Source organism: Perognathus longimembris, chromosome 2 (genome assembly GCF_023159225.1).
Source record: "Perognathus longimembris pacificus isolate PPM17 chromosome 2, ASM2315922v1, whole genome shotgun sequence".
NCBI lineage: Eukaryota > Metazoa > Chordata > Mammalia > Rodentia > Heteromyidae > Perognathus > Perognathus longimembris.
In genome coordinates this window covers 13,107,540-13,124,561 of record NC_063162.1, presented here as the reverse complement: position 1 = coordinate 13,124,561, position 17,022 = coordinate 13,107,540, and the positions used below count along the sequence as shown (strand labels likewise).

General features: G+C 38.3%; 1 protein-coding gene across 1 annotated transcript in view; it reads left to right on the top strand.

The window, feature by feature from the left end:
• Window positions 1–399: 399 nt before the first annotated feature.
• The window catches only part of Nhlrc2 (NHL repeat containing 2), a 48,748-nt gene continuing 32,125 nt past the window's right edge, over window positions 400–17,022 (top strand). The window contains exons 1-3 of the mRNA XM_048338211.1: window positions 400–642; window positions 3,924–4,076; window positions 15,372–15,827. Coding sequence (XP_048194168.1) covers window positions 465–642; window positions 3,924–4,076; window positions 15,372–15,827 — 787 coding nt within the window. The 5' untranslated portion in view covers window positions 400–464. The remainder of the gene's footprint in view (window positions 643–3,923; window positions 4,077–15,371; window positions 15,828–17,022) is intronic.

Sequence of the window (17,022 nt, the reverse complement as noted above, 5' to 3'; positions counted from 1 at the left end):
GTCGAATCGGCCGATGCCACTATAATAGTGTGATCTTAAATTTTTTTTCCCCCATTTCCTAGTGTGCCCTTCTACGTCCTAGGATTTATTTTCTGTTTATTTTTTGCTCTTAAAATTTCCCAGTTTCCCGTGCGGAAGGGGTCGGACTGGGTCCCTCCGCACGGCCCCCACGGCCTCGGCCCTGTCGAATCTGGCGACCCGGATGTGCAGACGCTGCCGCGGCGGCGGCGGCCTGGAAGGGGCGGGGCAGGGCGGGCTGGACGGGCGTTTGATTACGCGCCCGGGAACTGCCGCCGTTGGACTAGGCAATCCGAACGCTCACGGAGGGGAGGGGTGAGGAGGGGAGGAGGAGAACGCCGCTGGGGTGGAGTGCGGCCAGGGGCGGTGCGGGGTGCGGTGCGAGCGCCGCTCGGTAGCGGAAGGGCCCCGAGCGAGCGCGTCCCGTCCGCCAGGCCCCGGAAGCCATGGCGGCCCCCGGCGCGCGCGGCGCCGGCCTGTCGGGCCTGCTGCCCGCGCAGACCCCGCTCGAGTACGCCCTGCTGGACGCCGTCACCCAGCAGGAGAAGGTCGACCTGGTCTACCAGTATCTGCAGAAGGTGGACGGCTGGGAGCAGGACCTGGCGGTGCCCGAGTTTCCGGAAGGTGAGGGGCGGGCGTCGGGTGTGTGTGTGTGGGGGGGCGGGGTAGCCCGGGGCCTCCCCCCCATCCCCGCTTCCTGAGGGGGCGCGGCCGGCGCTGACCGCGCGCCGCCGTCCGTCCCCCGGGGTCCCCGCGGGGCCCGCCCCCTGCGGTGGGTTTCCGCGAGGCGGAGTCCCGCCCGCGCCGGACGTCCAGAGCCCGGTGATTGATTGACGTGGCCGCGTCTCCTGCGTCCTCCGGCCGCCCGTCGGCTTTCACCCTGCCCTGTACGACTCTGCCATTGTAAACACAGCCGGGCGCGTCATCCCAGCCCTCCCTACCCGCAGCAAGTGAGGGGCTCTTACAGTTGGGGAAACTGAGGCACCGGGTTGTGTATCTTTTTAAACGACCTGCCCAGCAAAATAACTGCCGGCGTCGGATTGCAGACCGCAGACCCCAGGTTTGCTGCTTCCCCAGGCACTTCTGCAATTCAAAGTTGTGAAACTTGTGTGGCTTCCCGCCCCCCCCCCCCCCCCGGCTTCGAGTTGGAATCGGTTATGTAGCGTATTACAAGGGTTTGCATTCTGTGCTGTTGTGAGCCTTGGGAACATGAGGGGAATCGATACTCCCAGCAGTGCGGTTTGAAATGAAACCGTACTTTCCCTTGTTTAGTTGGGAGTGGCATTGTTTTAGCCTGCCGGGGGTGTTGGCATTTGTCCTGGCCTGACACTGAAACCCATGTATACTTAATGGGTTGGTTGTGGTGGGGTTGGGTTATCTCATGGGAGGTGTATCAGAACCTGACAACAGAGGCTTGGGTGTCTTTCTAGGCCTTTTGTACTCACCTTGAGAAGGGCTTCTTTTTTTTTTTTTCCATTATGATCGATTCTTAGAAAAGAATTAGATACAGGAACACTTACCCCACCCAGGAAACTTCAAAATGTTTCGAATATAAGTGCTTTGTAAACTGGTAATTACCTATCCCAAGTTACAGACAAGCTGGCTACCAGCTAGAATTTGAGGGAGTGTTCTTATTTTCTAGGCTTGTTTGTATTTACAATGAGTGTATCGTATTTTATTACCATGACTTTTGATCCCTGTAACTTTTAAGTCCTGCCACTCATCAGGCTTTGTGTTTGATATGTCTGATATTCTGCTAGACCTGATTATTAGGGACAGAATGCTAAAAATGAACAAAGCATACAGTAACTGAGATAATTAGATTTATGATTTCTTGATTATAGTTTATTGATAAACCAAGAAAATCTCCCTCCCCCCTTTTTTAAAAGAAGAAATAAGTTTGTGGGAGGCCGTGCTTTATACTGGATGGAGCCAGGCAGATCTGGGATTAAATCCTTGTTACTTCTTTTGTTATCGCTATGATTTTTAGCAAGTAACATAACCTGTTTCCTAGCCCCTCAACCTAAGTTGCCCTTGATGGTTTAGAGAAAAGTCATAGAAGACAGATTTATAAATAGTGTCTTGCTATTAGGATGTGAAATATGCATTAACTGGTAGGTATTATGTACTTTTGTATCATCACTTGATCTGGCATATAGTTAACAGTGTTGTCAAAATAGATAATTAAGAACTCACTGTATCCTGAAGTCACCAGTTGGGATTATTTGGTAAAAAGCTAATTCTATTTAAGGCCCCCCCCCCCCGAATTCTGTTTTAGTAACTCCAGTTTCTGTTATTAGTTGTTAATACATCAGTCCTCATTTATGTGTGGTTTCAGTTAAATGGCTAACTAGTCTGAAAATAGTAGGTGGAAAATTCTAGAAAGAAAATTCTAGAAAGAATTGAGCACAGTTCTAGGAGTGTGATGGAATCCCATAGTCCCCACTGTGACCTGCCCTAGAAATGAGTCATTCCTTTTTGTCCGGTGACATGAATCACCCCTCCCAGCATGCTGGTACTTCCTATGCTAGTCATTGAGTTAGTTACTCCATAGTTGCTGGGACATCCAGCAACTCCAGCAACGTCCAGTGTAGTCCTACCAATGGATCGGTGAGCCCTCAGGATACTTCATGATGGTCCCAAAGCTCAAGAGTGATGATACTGGCAAAGAGTCACAATACTTCCTTTAAGTGAAAAAAGAAGTTCCCCACTCTGTAAAGAGGGGGAAAAAAATCACATGCTGAGGTTCCTAAGATATGTAGTAAGAATGAACCTTTTTCCATCAGATTGTGAAGAAGAAAAAAATTCATGTCCTTCAAGTCGGATAGGGCCACAATGCATGGTAAGTAATTATATTATATGGAGAAGATATAAATCAGACAGTTCAGCTCTGGTGCAGTTTTAGGAATTGCTGAGCATCTTAGGATGTGTACCCCAGAGGTTGTATATTTACTCCTCTGCCCAACTGTGGCTTTCAGTCACTATAAAATATTTCCAGATATCTGTATCACAATATAATTACTAGTGTAGTAGCTAAAATTACTTATATAAGCAACAAACTTACTATCTTGATTTCTCAAATTGGTGAAATACATTTGATATTAATTTAACAGAATCTTCTGTGTTAAAATTTTGGATCATAGGTAATTTTAAATTCTAATTTAGGAAAGTACAGATTAATGAGATCCTGTTTTTCTTTGAAGAGAAAGGAGCGTTTGACCATCAATATTAAAGTTGCTTCTGACTTCTCATTTAAAAATGCTTTGTTTTGTATTTAGGGTCTCATTCAACTCCAGAACATTTCAGCCTCTCCTGAGCCTGTCTGATGCATTTTGTAGGCTTCTATGTACATACATTTTGCTCCTTTTTTGATGTCTAGTCATTTCTCCGCTATTTTTAAGCCTGACCTTTATTGTCAGTACCCTAATTAAATATGCATTTAGATCCTTTTGATATTTGGTATTCTCCCATATTTTAACTATGATTTTACCTCCCTCAGAGATGGTTACACTATTTCTGGAAGAATTCAGTAGCTTTTTTTCTTCTACATTTGCAGACTGCTTTGTAATAGCTTTTCCATCCTCAACCTCTTACTCCCCATACCAGGTCCTGTTCCCGCTTCTTCTCTCCCCTCTGGGAGCTTTCAGTCTCTGCCTTCTTGATTTCTTCCTTAAATCACAAATACACATTTTGTTACAGCTACGAAAATATTTCCTGTCCTCTACTTCTCAGGTTTATTGATAGAAAAAAGTGGTTCAACTGCTATAGACTTTAGATTGTGTTATATTTTAAAGTGTTTTGACCATTTGGTCTTAGTCTTGGTCACATTTCAATGAAAAATTTTACATGAATCATATCTTTGTTGTTTTCTTTAACCATTGTAATTATTTTTTTGTACATTTCAGGCTTAGAGTGGCTGAACACAGAAGAGCCCATTTCTGTCTACAGAGACCTATGTGGAAAAGTGGTCGTCCTTGATTTCTTCACCTACTGCTGCATAAACTGTATTCACCTATTGCCTGATCTCCACGCCTTAGAACAAACATATTCTGACCAAGGTATCTGCTCTTTGACTCCTGTCCCACAGACTGTCCTGGCAAGCACTGGAAGGGTGCCTGACACATTTGCTCATAGGAGAGTGGACATTTGGCAAGACTTCAGTGACTCAAGAAGTAATCTCTAATCTGTGAATTAAGGGCTCCGTGTCCTCAGTTTTCACTCTTTTGTGTTTTTGAGACAGGGTCTACACTGTAGCCCAAGCTGGCATCAAACTCCTGATTCCCCTGCCTGGCCACCCAAGTGCATTTCCACACTTGACTTTCATGTGCCTCCTCATGAATGGTTAAAGTTACTGATAAATGGTTTCCCTAAGAACCAGAATTTAGGATTTCGTTTATCTCTGAGGATTAGGACAGAAATTACTTTTTCATGATTAGGTTATTTTAAAAGGTATTTGTTGTTGTTGTTGTTTTAAGATGTCTAGGCTTATCTACATTTGTTCTACCAAAAAAAAAAAGAGGAGAAATCTCTGACCCTAATTTTATGCTCTTTTCACTGTGACATAAAGGTTTAAAGTTCTTATTAAGAAATGTGATTAGGTTTCCATTAACATGGAATGACATGAACTACAGTGGAATGCAAACAATTATAACATAATTTCTCTTTGACCCTGCTTCATTAAAAAATGATTTATTACAGTTAACATTTTCCAAAGCACATTAGGAATTCCTCTTAACAGCACTAAAGATCTTGAAGATGGAAGAGATTATACTTACTACTTGCTGGAAAAGTTTGAAAAGCTATCAGATTCTTTTTTTTTTCCTGTTTACTTCTTTCTAAATACAGCATGGGAGTAAGTGTAGTTGAAGAAACAGTTCCCTTTAGTTTAAAAGAATTGAAGCTGTTTCTAAGAGTGGATAAAAGGAGATAGGACCACTGTGTGAGTCTAAAGATGGAAATAGAATACATAGACAAAGACAAGAGTATCATACAATTTAGTTCAAAAAGACTGTTAAAATAAAAAATGCAAATTAAACTTTAGATGCTTTTGGATTATACTAGATTGTATCTTAAAATTACCAATCAAAAGATTTATCAGGAATTCATATATTCTTAATGTCAAAAATATTCCCAATAAAAAATTCATATTTTTCAAAACTCATCTCTCTAGATTTAAGAAGTATGAGTATTTTCTTCTCTAGGTTTCAAATGTCTGTTTTTTACTTAGGCTAGCACATTTATGAAACTTATATGTATAACTGCTAAGGAAATATGTAACAAATTTGAATACAAAGCACTAACTCAGCCAGGCGCCAGTGCCTCATGCCTGTAATCCTACCTACTTAGGAGGCTGAGATCTAAAGATCCCAGTTCAAATCCACCTCAGGCAAGAAAGTCTGTGAGACTCTTATCTCCAATTAACCATCATAAAAGCTGGAAATGGAGCAGTGACTTAAATGGTAGAGTGCTAGCTCAAGGACAGTGCCCAGGCCCTCAGTTCAATTCCTAGGACCAGCACGAAAGAAAAAGCACTAACTCATATTAGAAAAGATTTCTCAGAGAGACCTAGAGAATTAAGGCAGAAATGGAAAAATGAGTGGGTACAGCTAGAAATGAAAACAGGCTGGATGGATACTCCTGGCAGAGGAAGGGTCAAGTAAACAGGCATAGAAACCCAGTGAGTAGGATTCTTGCTCCAGGAACAGGTCAGTGTTTGAATGTGGCAAGATAAGGGTTTACAGTAAGAGAGAAAGTAGACAAAGGTGGTCAGGAGAGGACAGTGTTACTAAGAGCATCATGTATCATTTTTAATAATTTAGACTTTTTCTTCCATTTCAGATGTGGAAATGTTTTTTTGTTGTTTGTTTGGGGAAGGAGACATAATAAGATTGGGTTTCAGAAAGGTACTGTACACCAGGTTAACCATTTTCTTACCTATGAGCACGCCTACATGACTTAATTTAATTGGCAAACCCCACACCTGAAGCAAAATTACTCACATCTGCCAGTGGGCCCTTGCAATCCCCTGCCATTGTAATCACCATTCATTGAGAAGTAAAATGCTCTGTAAGTAAAAAGAGGATTCTGGAAAGATGGAAAATAAGCAGTAGGACTATGACTAGTAAAGCAGAAAGGTTTTGTATTAATAAAATTGCATTACAACAATAAGATACAACATTATGAACTCTTGTTAATAAAACACAAAGTAAAAAATTAACAGCATTGAAAGAGAAATAAGCAATTCTAAGCAGTAGTAGAATGAGTCTATACCCCATTCTCAATCATGAATAAAATACTCAGGAAATAAGGAACTTGAACAATAGGAAGCCTTACAGGCATGATCAGACTCCCTAACAGCATCAGGATATATTCTTTTTTCAAATGAATATAGTACATTTTCCAGGATACATCATATGTTAAGCCACAAATTAACTCTCAATAAATGTTACAAGATAGATGATATATGAAGGATCTTTCCAGATTGTACTGGCATAAAGGTAGAAATCAGTACTAGAAGGAAAGCTAAAAAATTTGTGGAAATTAAACTTGCTCTTTGAAAATCTAGTGAACCAAAGGAGAACCCATACGGGAAATTAGAAAATGCTTAGAGATGAATGAAAATTTATGGCACACAGAGGCATTGTTACGGTGGGATTTATAAATGTTGATATCAAAAAAAATTCAAATTAGCATCCTAACTTAAATGTAAGGAACTAGAAAACCCAAAGTTAACACAGAATGAAATAATAAATACTTGAGCAGAAAGAAATAATCAATAATAGAAAAATAATACAGGCTGAAAAGCCTTGAGAAGCCTAGCTAGATGAACTAAGCTAAAATAAAAACTCCCATTACTAAAATCAGGAACCAAAGTAGGGAAGTTACTGTTAATTCTGTAGAAATAAAACGAACTATAAGAGCAATATGAGCAGTTGCATGTCTAGACATTGGAGAACTGAGGTGAGACTGATAAATTTCTAAAACCACAAAGCCTACCAAGAGTAAGCCATGAAGAAATAGAAACTCTGAACAGACATGTTTAATGGTATTATTTACAAGAGCTAAGACATGGGAGCAGCTGTGCTGTCCACTAATGAATGAGTGATATGGAAAATGTGGTATGTGCACATGTGGAAAAGGAAGAATGTTTTGACAACCCTGAAAATGTCATGCTAATTGATACAAGCCAATTATAAAAAAAAAACCCAACATATACTGTATACAAGTCCTCTTATAAGAGGTATTTAGAATGGTCAGAATCCTAGAAAAAGCCAGTAGTGTAGCCATAGTTACAGAGAGTGGGGACTGGGGACGTATAAGTATATTTTTAGTTTTGTAGGATGACAGATCCTGGAGGTGGATGGGGGTGATGACTGGACAATGTGAACATATTTAGTATTCCATACTGTACACGTGAAAATGCTTAACACAGCCACTTTTATGGAAAACCCTGAAGAACACAATAATGAGGCTTCACCTGCTTTTAAAATGAATACTGTAAGGTCATATTTGTTCCTGGAGGTGGGTAGGGTCTGAGGTGTTAAGTCAGTACAAAATTCTGCAGACTTGTGAGAGCCATTTGTTAAGTATATGGAATTTGAGTATGAGCCAATTATAAGGTTAACATCAGCCCTAGTGGGGAGTATTTTCATTGTGGCTAGCAACAAATGCTACAAGCCAGGGGAGTTTTAAAAATTGATTTTTTATATTACTGAAATCAAAGAGCTAGCTTATTAGCATACCGTTGAGAGCGCTCATTTGTTCAAGTGATCCCATATACTGAGAGACTACCTCGTTTTTCTGCAGGTGGTTGTTAGACTATTGTTTGTGGAATGCATTTTTAAGCCTTGAAAAAAATACTCTTATAATTTCAGTGTTATAACTTCAGAGAAGGAAGTAGTACTATGGCTCAAAGTGATAGACTACTAACCTTAAGCAAAAGAGTTCAAGGACAGCACCTAGGCCCTGAGTTCAAGCCCCACAACTACCACCACCACCACCACCAAAAAAATAAATAAATAAATAAATAAATAAATAAAACCCCCCTAAACATTACTGCAATAATATGCTACAACATGAAAATCCTGGTAACTTAAAAGCTGTTTGTGTAATGAGAAGATAGGTCAATTCATATGCACAAAAGGAGACATACCTGAGACATTACATGAAAGTTAAATTTGCTTTCTTGTAGCTGTCTCCTTTTACTAATCTGATACGTTTCAGAACATATCTGGAGCAGTGCTTTTTATGTTCTTAAAGTCAGCAGTATACCTGAATTCTTTGGAATATTCAGTTCATTTTACCATAAGTCAAAAGGCCTCAACTGAAGGAAGAATTGATTGTTATTTCAAAATACCTTGAAAGAGTGTCAAAAACCTATTTTCTTCCCTCTGTTACCAGATGTAAGTTGTGATTTTCAGTAGTGACCAGGAACACACAGAAAATGCTAATGTCAAAGAATTTTAAAGCAATGCTTAATAGTAATAAGGTATTTTGATGTTTCCACATTAAAAAATTGTTATTATAAAGGTGATGCACAGAGGGGCTACAGTTACACAAGTCAGGTAAAGAGTACTTTTTGACAATGTCACCTCTTCCTGCACTGTCTCCCTCCCATCCCACCCACAGGTTGTATAGTTCGTTCTCAACATGGTGTGTACAGTGTATTTGTTTACCTTTGTCCCTCCATTTTTGTGCCTCCCTTTACACTCCCAAGGACATATGAACAAACATACAGAACAAAAAGGAAAGAAAACAAAAACAACAAAACAAAAAGAAAAAGCCTTCTTTTCATTTTCTGGAATTAACATTTTTTTTTTTTAAAAACAAACCCTAGGTTTAGTATGTATTTATGTTAAGCTGAGTAAGTCCCATGGTGTCTTTTTTCCATTTGTCCTAGGTTGTTACTAATTTAGTACATAATTATATTAAACTGAGTAAGTCCCTTGATGTCTTCCCCCTCTTTTCTACTTAAGAGTTTCTAAATTTTTTAAAGCTTATTTATACTATATGTTAATGGTATATTATATGGTACCCAAATTTAGCTCAATGGCTATTATCTAAAAAAAGCATTCGCATTTAATGAGAAAACATTTATTAGGAAAACTGTGTGTATTTAACATGTGATTGTTAGGTATATATTGATGTATAACAAAATCTGACTTACTGATTAAATACTAATATTGTGTAGTATGTGCTTTTTTCCTGTTTTATACTTTATTAAAAACTAAAAGAATACGCTCAATTTTATTATGAAACAGTGATTTAATACATACTTTTGCTTTGTGTTAGAGTTTCCATTGTGATACAATTCAGTAATTCATTAGGACTCAGTATTCCATGAAGAGTTGTACTCATGGCCATAGTATTGTGCAGACAAACACTATGGAAGGAAAAGGATGGCTGCCGTTAAAACCAGGGGAAACTGAGGACAAGATCCCAGAGTCCTGTCTCAGTGGAGCCACACAGGACACATTTAATTCTCCCATCTGTGACAGCACCTGTGAGCTGTTGCCAGCCAGGGAACCTTATTAGAGGCTCAGTTCCATGGGATTTCATTTGGGGGTAGTAACATGGACAGCTTCTTGATGGCCATGTTGTCAAGTTCCTGACTTCTACAAGGAAATAGGCAATGAGCCATTCTTACCATTTCTCAGTGTGGTAGGAAGTTTCCCCCAGTTTTTGTACCCAGATACCAGGCAAGAGCCAATACTACATACAGACCGGTCTTTCAGTCAGTCAGGCCGGCTGAGCTAATTCTTTTGTATATACTTTATATTATTTTCTAGCATTCTATTATCTTACATTCTTAAATAGTTTAAAAAAGTCCTATGAAAATATTGGCCAATTTATGGCATATTTCGTAGGGATTTTAGACAGGCATTAGCCTGTCGATTTTTATTGCCCTTTGAATTTGCTTCTGATACCTACTTCAATTTAATGTTCAGTGACTTTGATCCTATCCATTTTTCTACTGTTCCTACTATGAAAAGGAGCTTCCTACTTCTCTTTCTGCTCCATTCCTCATGCCCAAGCCATTGTGGTCTCACCGGCTTTCCCACAGTTCATCCATGTCATCACTGTTTTTGCTGTTAAAACTGTGAGCCATAACTCCATGCCTGCATTTAGAACTCAGAGTATCTTAGTCTCCCATTGTTTTTAATGTCTAAGAATGTCTCAAGTATTTTATATCCCTGTATGTTTACCTACTAGATTATTAAAGAATTATTCTTTCTATTGTAGTGGACCCAATTGGGATCAATTATAATAGAGTCTAATTGTATACCTTTCTGAAAAACATTTGAAGCTTTTTGACATTTTAGAAGCAATTACAATTTGGAATATGGTTTCTTTTTCCTTTCCTACCTTCTTTCCTGTCTTCCTTCTCTCTTCTTTTCTTCCGTGGTTTAGTTCTGATCTTTGTTTTGGAAATAAGTTCCCACAGAGAAGAATCTTATACATGAATATTTATTACATATGCTTAGCACAAAGCAAAATAATTTAGAAAAAAATCAGTATTATTAAAACTACTAAAATTAAGATTCTTAAGACAAAAAAAATGAGAGGAGTAGATATTTTGCAGTTGTCTTTGTGATATATCACTGCAGCTAAGATGATGGTTTTGGTAGTGGTTGTAGTGATGATAGGCAGATAGATAAGAGGTAGTCAGTAGACTATATGATGATGATGTATATTCATAGATAAGTAGATAGGTGTAAGTAAATGTATATATTTCTCTAGTATTCATATCCTATCCATTCTGTATATACCTTATTCTCTAGAATTTTCCTGATATGCTAGTATCTCAGCTACATACAAAACATTTCCAGTTCTTATGGCTCTAATTGTGTAATTGTGTTAGCTAAAGCCCCCCTCTTGTTGGATAGTAATGAGAATGGCAGCAGATGCCTTTTTCTTGTTCCTTGTTATACTGGAAGTGCAGCTTCTGTTCCTCTATTAAGCAAAAGGTTGGTTTTAGTACTGTTACAAGTATTTAATCAATTCACAATGAAAACAACATATTGCTTTAGTCAATTACAAACAGAGTTTAAAAAAGCAACAATAATAAAGGAATGAATCTATTTCCAGGTAAGGAAAATGGTGACCACCTAATTTTGTATCTCTCTAGTGGCCTTCTCCAAACATAAAAATAACTGCGAGAGCAAATAAAACCACACTTGACCTTGCATTTCACAATACTAGGAGACAGAATATTACATGGCCTTTATTCCACATGTAACTGGAGAATAAACAAAATTTCAATTAAAAGTCCTACTACCTTAGGTCTGTGGGTGCTAAGAATAGGGACAGAAAGCCTCAGAGGCTCCAGGAGGAAAGAATGGTTGGAGGACTTAGGGTGCTTTGCCCCAGAAAGAGAACCCCCCTCCCCACCCAGTACAAGGTTTACAGTACCCTGCACAGACGTAGATTTACTACGTCATAGTACCAAATATTAGCAGATTAAGGGCTAAAAATAGAAATCTCAGAGAAGCACTGCTTTTGGGAGATGATTCTGTGGTTTCCCTTGAAGCCAGGCCCCTAAGGGATAGAAGGAAGTAATAGGAAAGGGTCCAGCAGAAACAAAAGAGAAAGACCCACCAACCCTTGGCTCCCAGGATGCTATCCCTAAATGTAGGTGCACCGTAAAAAGAACTGTCAGAAGAGGGCGCTCTCAAACTAGGAACCCTGCCCATAAAATGAAGAGGAGTAGAGCAGATCCCATCCATTATAAAGCTCCTGTAAAAAGCATACATGAAAACTCTCACTTAGGACCACAGTAGCTCAACAGCTATCTGCATATGACCATATGAAAAGATGCATTTCAAAATGAACTCCAAGAAATGGAAATGAGGGTTTTTTGGTTGTTGTACTGCTTGCAGTTACTTCTTTTTTCTTTTCCCTTTGGTTTATTCCTTGATGTCACTGTTTTTATTTCTGTACCCTTTGTCTTGTATCTGATTTAATTTAATCTGATTTGGGGAAAGGAAGGGAATCATTGAAACAGTGAGACAAAGGGTGAACCAATTCAACAGTGATACTCATTAGATACTATGTTAGAAATGAACTTTACAACTTGGGAAGAGAGTGGGAAAAAATGAGGGGGGTAACACTGTTAAAGAAATGCACTTATTATCTAGTTACTAACTTACTAACATACTAACTGTAACCCCTTACTAACTGTAACCCCTCTTTATACCACCTTTACAATAAAACTTAAAAAAAACAACAAAAAAATTTCACTTAAACAGTGACAAAATTGACCAGACAACAGCACGGTGTAACACAGTGCTTCTTACTGGATAAAATGTCTTCAGACAGCATTTAGGAATAATGAAAATCAACTTGAATCAAAAATTGAAAGATCTAGATTAAAAAGGAGGGGAAAAATGTGTTGTTTCAACTCCAGAAAGAAACAGAAAAACAAGTTCAAATTTTTATTAGCAATTAAAAATGAATTACTAGATGCTCAGGGGATAATAAATTAATCTGGAATATAATAAGGGACAGTTGAAACAAAGCAGAGTTCGGGAAAACCTTGAGAAACTGAGCTAAGAAGTAAAAAGGTATAGGGAGAAAATGATTGCACTGCCAGACAGGCAAAGGAGGTCCAACATAAAACTACTTGGATACTTCCAGAAAATCAGAACTACCGACCAAAACTAATGTCTGAAATTAACACCCTTCCCCCCACCAAAAAAAAGTTGAAAATGAGAACAACTTGAATCCACATATTGAAAGGGCATATTGAGTACTAGGGAAAATTAGCTCAAATAAAACGGTTATAGTTCAAACTGAAAAAAAAGACCTTGAGACCTCCAGACAAATAGATGTCAAGTAGACTTCACAAATAACATAGAAGGCAGCCAACAATAGTATTTCAGGGGTCTAAAGACATGCAAATCAGGGCTATCACAACCAATCATTTGTCCATCAATGCCTATGAAAAACAGTTAGTCCAAGAACTCAGAAAATACTGTTAAGTGTACCTTTCTGATTAGGAGAGCTTCATCATGTGGAATGGCTAGGAAACTGCCCCTGAGTGTTGAAGACTTCATATACATAGTCATCTGACTAGGGCCCAAATGAGGATGGGATAGTTTGTGTATTAGTACCGATTTGATCTTATTTGGCATATGTTGGCCCTGAATTCTGTAATTTTATATCATTAGCCAAATTTTGGAAATTTGGACATTATTCAGATATTTATTCTACTTCAGTTTCTTTCTCTTCACCAGGGATCTCATTTACACTGTAGCAGTCTAGATTGTTCCACAGGTGCTTGATGTTGTGCTCATTTCATTCATTCAGTCTCCTCTTTCTCTGTGTTCTTTAGCTTGGGTAATTTCTCCTGCCCTACCTAAAGGGTTCTTTGATCTCTGTGGTCTTTTTGCCATTGAGTTCATTCAGTGAATTGATTTCAAATGTTTGTTTTTAGTTTTAAGGTTTTAATTTTTATTTTTAGTGGTCACCATTCTTCTGTTTATGTTTCCTATCTTTTCATTTACTTCATATAAGTATTTTCCTTTACTATGAAGCACAGTTACAGTTGCTGTAGTCTTTGCCAAGTAAAATGTGTTCTGGGTTTTGTCAGATGTCTTTTGATTGTGGTGTTTCTTTTCTTTGATAATAAGTTATACTACCTTGCTCTATGAGTGAGTTTTGATTTGTTTACTGGACAGTGAAATGTTCTTTATGTAGACTTGGGGTTCTGTCATAGTTCAGTAGAGAATGTTGATAGCTTTGTGTCAGTAGACATTCAAATGAGAAGTTCTCCTCATCTTCCATTATCTGTCTCTCCTGTTAACTCAGTCATTCAGTTTCCAGTTGTCTAAGCATTTGTTACATGTTTTTTTGGGTTGTCTCATGTATGGCATTTATAGGTTGAGCTAATAACTTGGTGAGTGGTGAACTCCTAAGTGGAGAATGGCCTTTTCCTCACTTTCCAGCTTCCCTGGCTCTGTGGGCTACCAGTGCAGTTGGAATCTTAGCTAACTGCTTGACAGTAGGACACAACTAGGGGGACAGAAGGTTCAGCTGGAACCCTTCCATCACACGGGAGGATTTTCTCAGTTTGACCCTGCTATAATTTACCTGCTTTTGTGTATTTTTCTTAGCCCTCAAATGGTAGTGTGGTTTTATTTGATCTTCATGCTGATTGAGTTGTTTGATATATTTGGTATATTTATAGGTTTATTTGAATTTATTACTTCTACTACATTGGTAGTAGTATTGAGCTTTTCATTTGAACCTAGCCAACCACTTCTCAATTTTTAACTTTTCTTTGTTTTTCTAAAGTAGTTTGGGATATGAACCCAGACCCTTGCCCTTAACTAGGTAGGCTCTCTACCACTAAAACCTCCAGCCCTTTTTGAGCTTTTGTTATTTTTCAGATAAGGTCACTTTCTTGCCCACACTTACTCTTGAATTATAATCCTTCTACTTATGCCTTCTTCAGAGTTGGGATAATGGGAATACATCACTAATTCCAGCTTGTTTGTAGAGATGGGGGTATTGCTATTTGTTTGTTTGGGCCTCAAAGTACAATCCTTTTGATCTCTGCCTCCTAAAAAACTGGAATTATAAGCATTAGCTACCATACCCAGCTACCTTCTTGAAATAAGGTATTGGTTGTTTTTAACTTTTTCCCGGTTCTATCCACAAGTATGTTTGTTCTAAGAACTATATGATGGGAATTTTAAATAAATTGAAGACTATGGGAACATAGATTATAGTCATTTTGTTCATCTCTGGTGTAAGTCTTAGGTCAGAAAATTTAAGAGAATACTATGACAATAAATACTCAAAAACAAAATGCAGTCATATTCACTTTGAATTTCCAAGTGATTTATTGAAGGCTGAAAAAAATTGTAGCATCTTCATTAGACAGTACGCTTTCACTGCATATGTGGCTCAAGTGGTAGAACCTCTGCCTAGCAAGCTTAAATCCTGAGTTCATACCTCACTACCACCAAAATAGACAACAGACTTTATTTATTATTATTTTTTCTTTTTTGGTGATGCTATGGGTCAGACCCAGGGCCTTGCATGTCCTAGTCAAGCCTTCTACTACGAGCTACATTCATAGCCCTTAGACTATATTTTTAAATAGCTCTTTCTACTGAAAGGCATAAGTTATAATTCTGCAATAGCATATGAACTTGAGCAAATATTTTTATTTAGAAACCAAGATTGTCATGCAGTTGACATTTTTTAAGTTAACTTATATGTGTGTTTTAATGCAGTTGAAGATACTAATGTAGTTCTATTCTTGTTCAATCTATGGACTTTATTAATAACCCCAAATTTAATGCATAGTATTTCATACTATGTAACATATATTCTTCCCCTTTCAGATGGTCTTCTGGTTGTTGGTGTTCACTCAGCTAAGTTTCCAAATGAAAAAGTCCTGGAAAACATTAAGAGTGCTGTTCTCCGGTACAACATCACCCACCCTGTGGTTAATGATGCAGATGCCAGCCTTTGGCAAGAACTGGAAGTTTCCTGTTGGCCAACTCTGGTCATTCTTGGACCCCGTGGAAACATGTTATTTTCTTTGATTGGAGAGGGACACAAAGATAAATTGTTTTTATATACTTCAATAGCACTAAAGTATTACAAAGACAAGGGGCAGATCAGAGATAAGAAGATTGGAATAAGACTCTACAAAGACACTTTGCCACCATCACCTTTGCTGTTCCCTGGCAAAGTAGCAGTAGACAATGCATCCAATCGACTGGTCATAGCAGATACTGGACACCACAGAATTCTGGTCGTTTTGAAGAATGGCCAAATTCAGCACAGTATTGGAGGTAATGTTTGCTTCTAATTGTGCTATCCAACATGTTTTGCAATTTAAAAGTAGTTGAGGTAAATATAGAGAGGTGATTTGCATTGACCTGTAAACTGTATTATAGAATTATTTTGTTATTTAATATGTAGTATCTGAACTCTTCAAAAAACAACAAAAATGCCACAAAGCTTCTTGTCAAAATGGAGGCAATCATTAAGTTTTGTAGTTTTAAAATCTGTCAGTATGTCTCATCTCATTTCCTAAAAAATTGTTATATTTACTGCCTTATGAAAAAATATATATATATATTTGGATTTTAATTTCTTTTTCCTTTATGCTTGCTTGGAAGGAAATTTAATGCTTAATCCATGCTTCCAATTCCTTCTACAAAAGGAAAACTACGGTATGAAGAACTTGCCCATACCATCAGGGGAGGAGAGGGAGAGCTGAGTTAAGCCAAGTCTTGTTGGCCTCTTGCATTTATGTCCTTATAAGAGACTACCTTGTAACCCTCGTACTAATATCTAGGACACTAGAAGTAGAATTCTGCAAAGCAGTTAGTGACTGCTGGCTGACTTTTCCTCGGGTCATGAAAGTAACAGTTTTATGTCTGTTGTGTTATACTCTGTATGATTGAAGCTACAGCCAGAAAGGAAGCTATAGCAAGAAAGGAGGTAGACGGTACCATTTAGACCAGAATGACTCTATCTTTCTTAAAGTATGTATGAGATATGGTATGACAAATACAATAGATATTGTATGACAAAGTGAATTCATAGGTAGGAAGGAGTCTTAATCTGATGACTTTTCTTGTTCCTTTTTTGGTGGAGGTAGGTGGGGGAGTAGAGCTGAGGATCCAACACAGGCCCTTGGACATGCCAGGCAAGCCTCTACAGCACTGAGCTGCATCCTCAGCCTGGCTTGGGCTTCTTGAATCAAGAAATGTTAGGCTGTTTCTCAGATCTAGGATTGTATGCAACACTCTTAAGTATATGTATTTTTCTAGGGCAAGAATATATAATTTCCTTTTTTTAATCAAAGGAGCTTGTCTCCCAAAATCATTAAAATCATTTCATATAGATGCTATAAGATTTAAATTATTTTTAAATTTCTAGTCCGTGTAACAAGTAATTAAAGTACTTTTAAAATTGTTTGCTTCTGATAAGTGCTACTGAAATACTCTAGTAACTATTGTAATGTAAGCTCTGTCATTA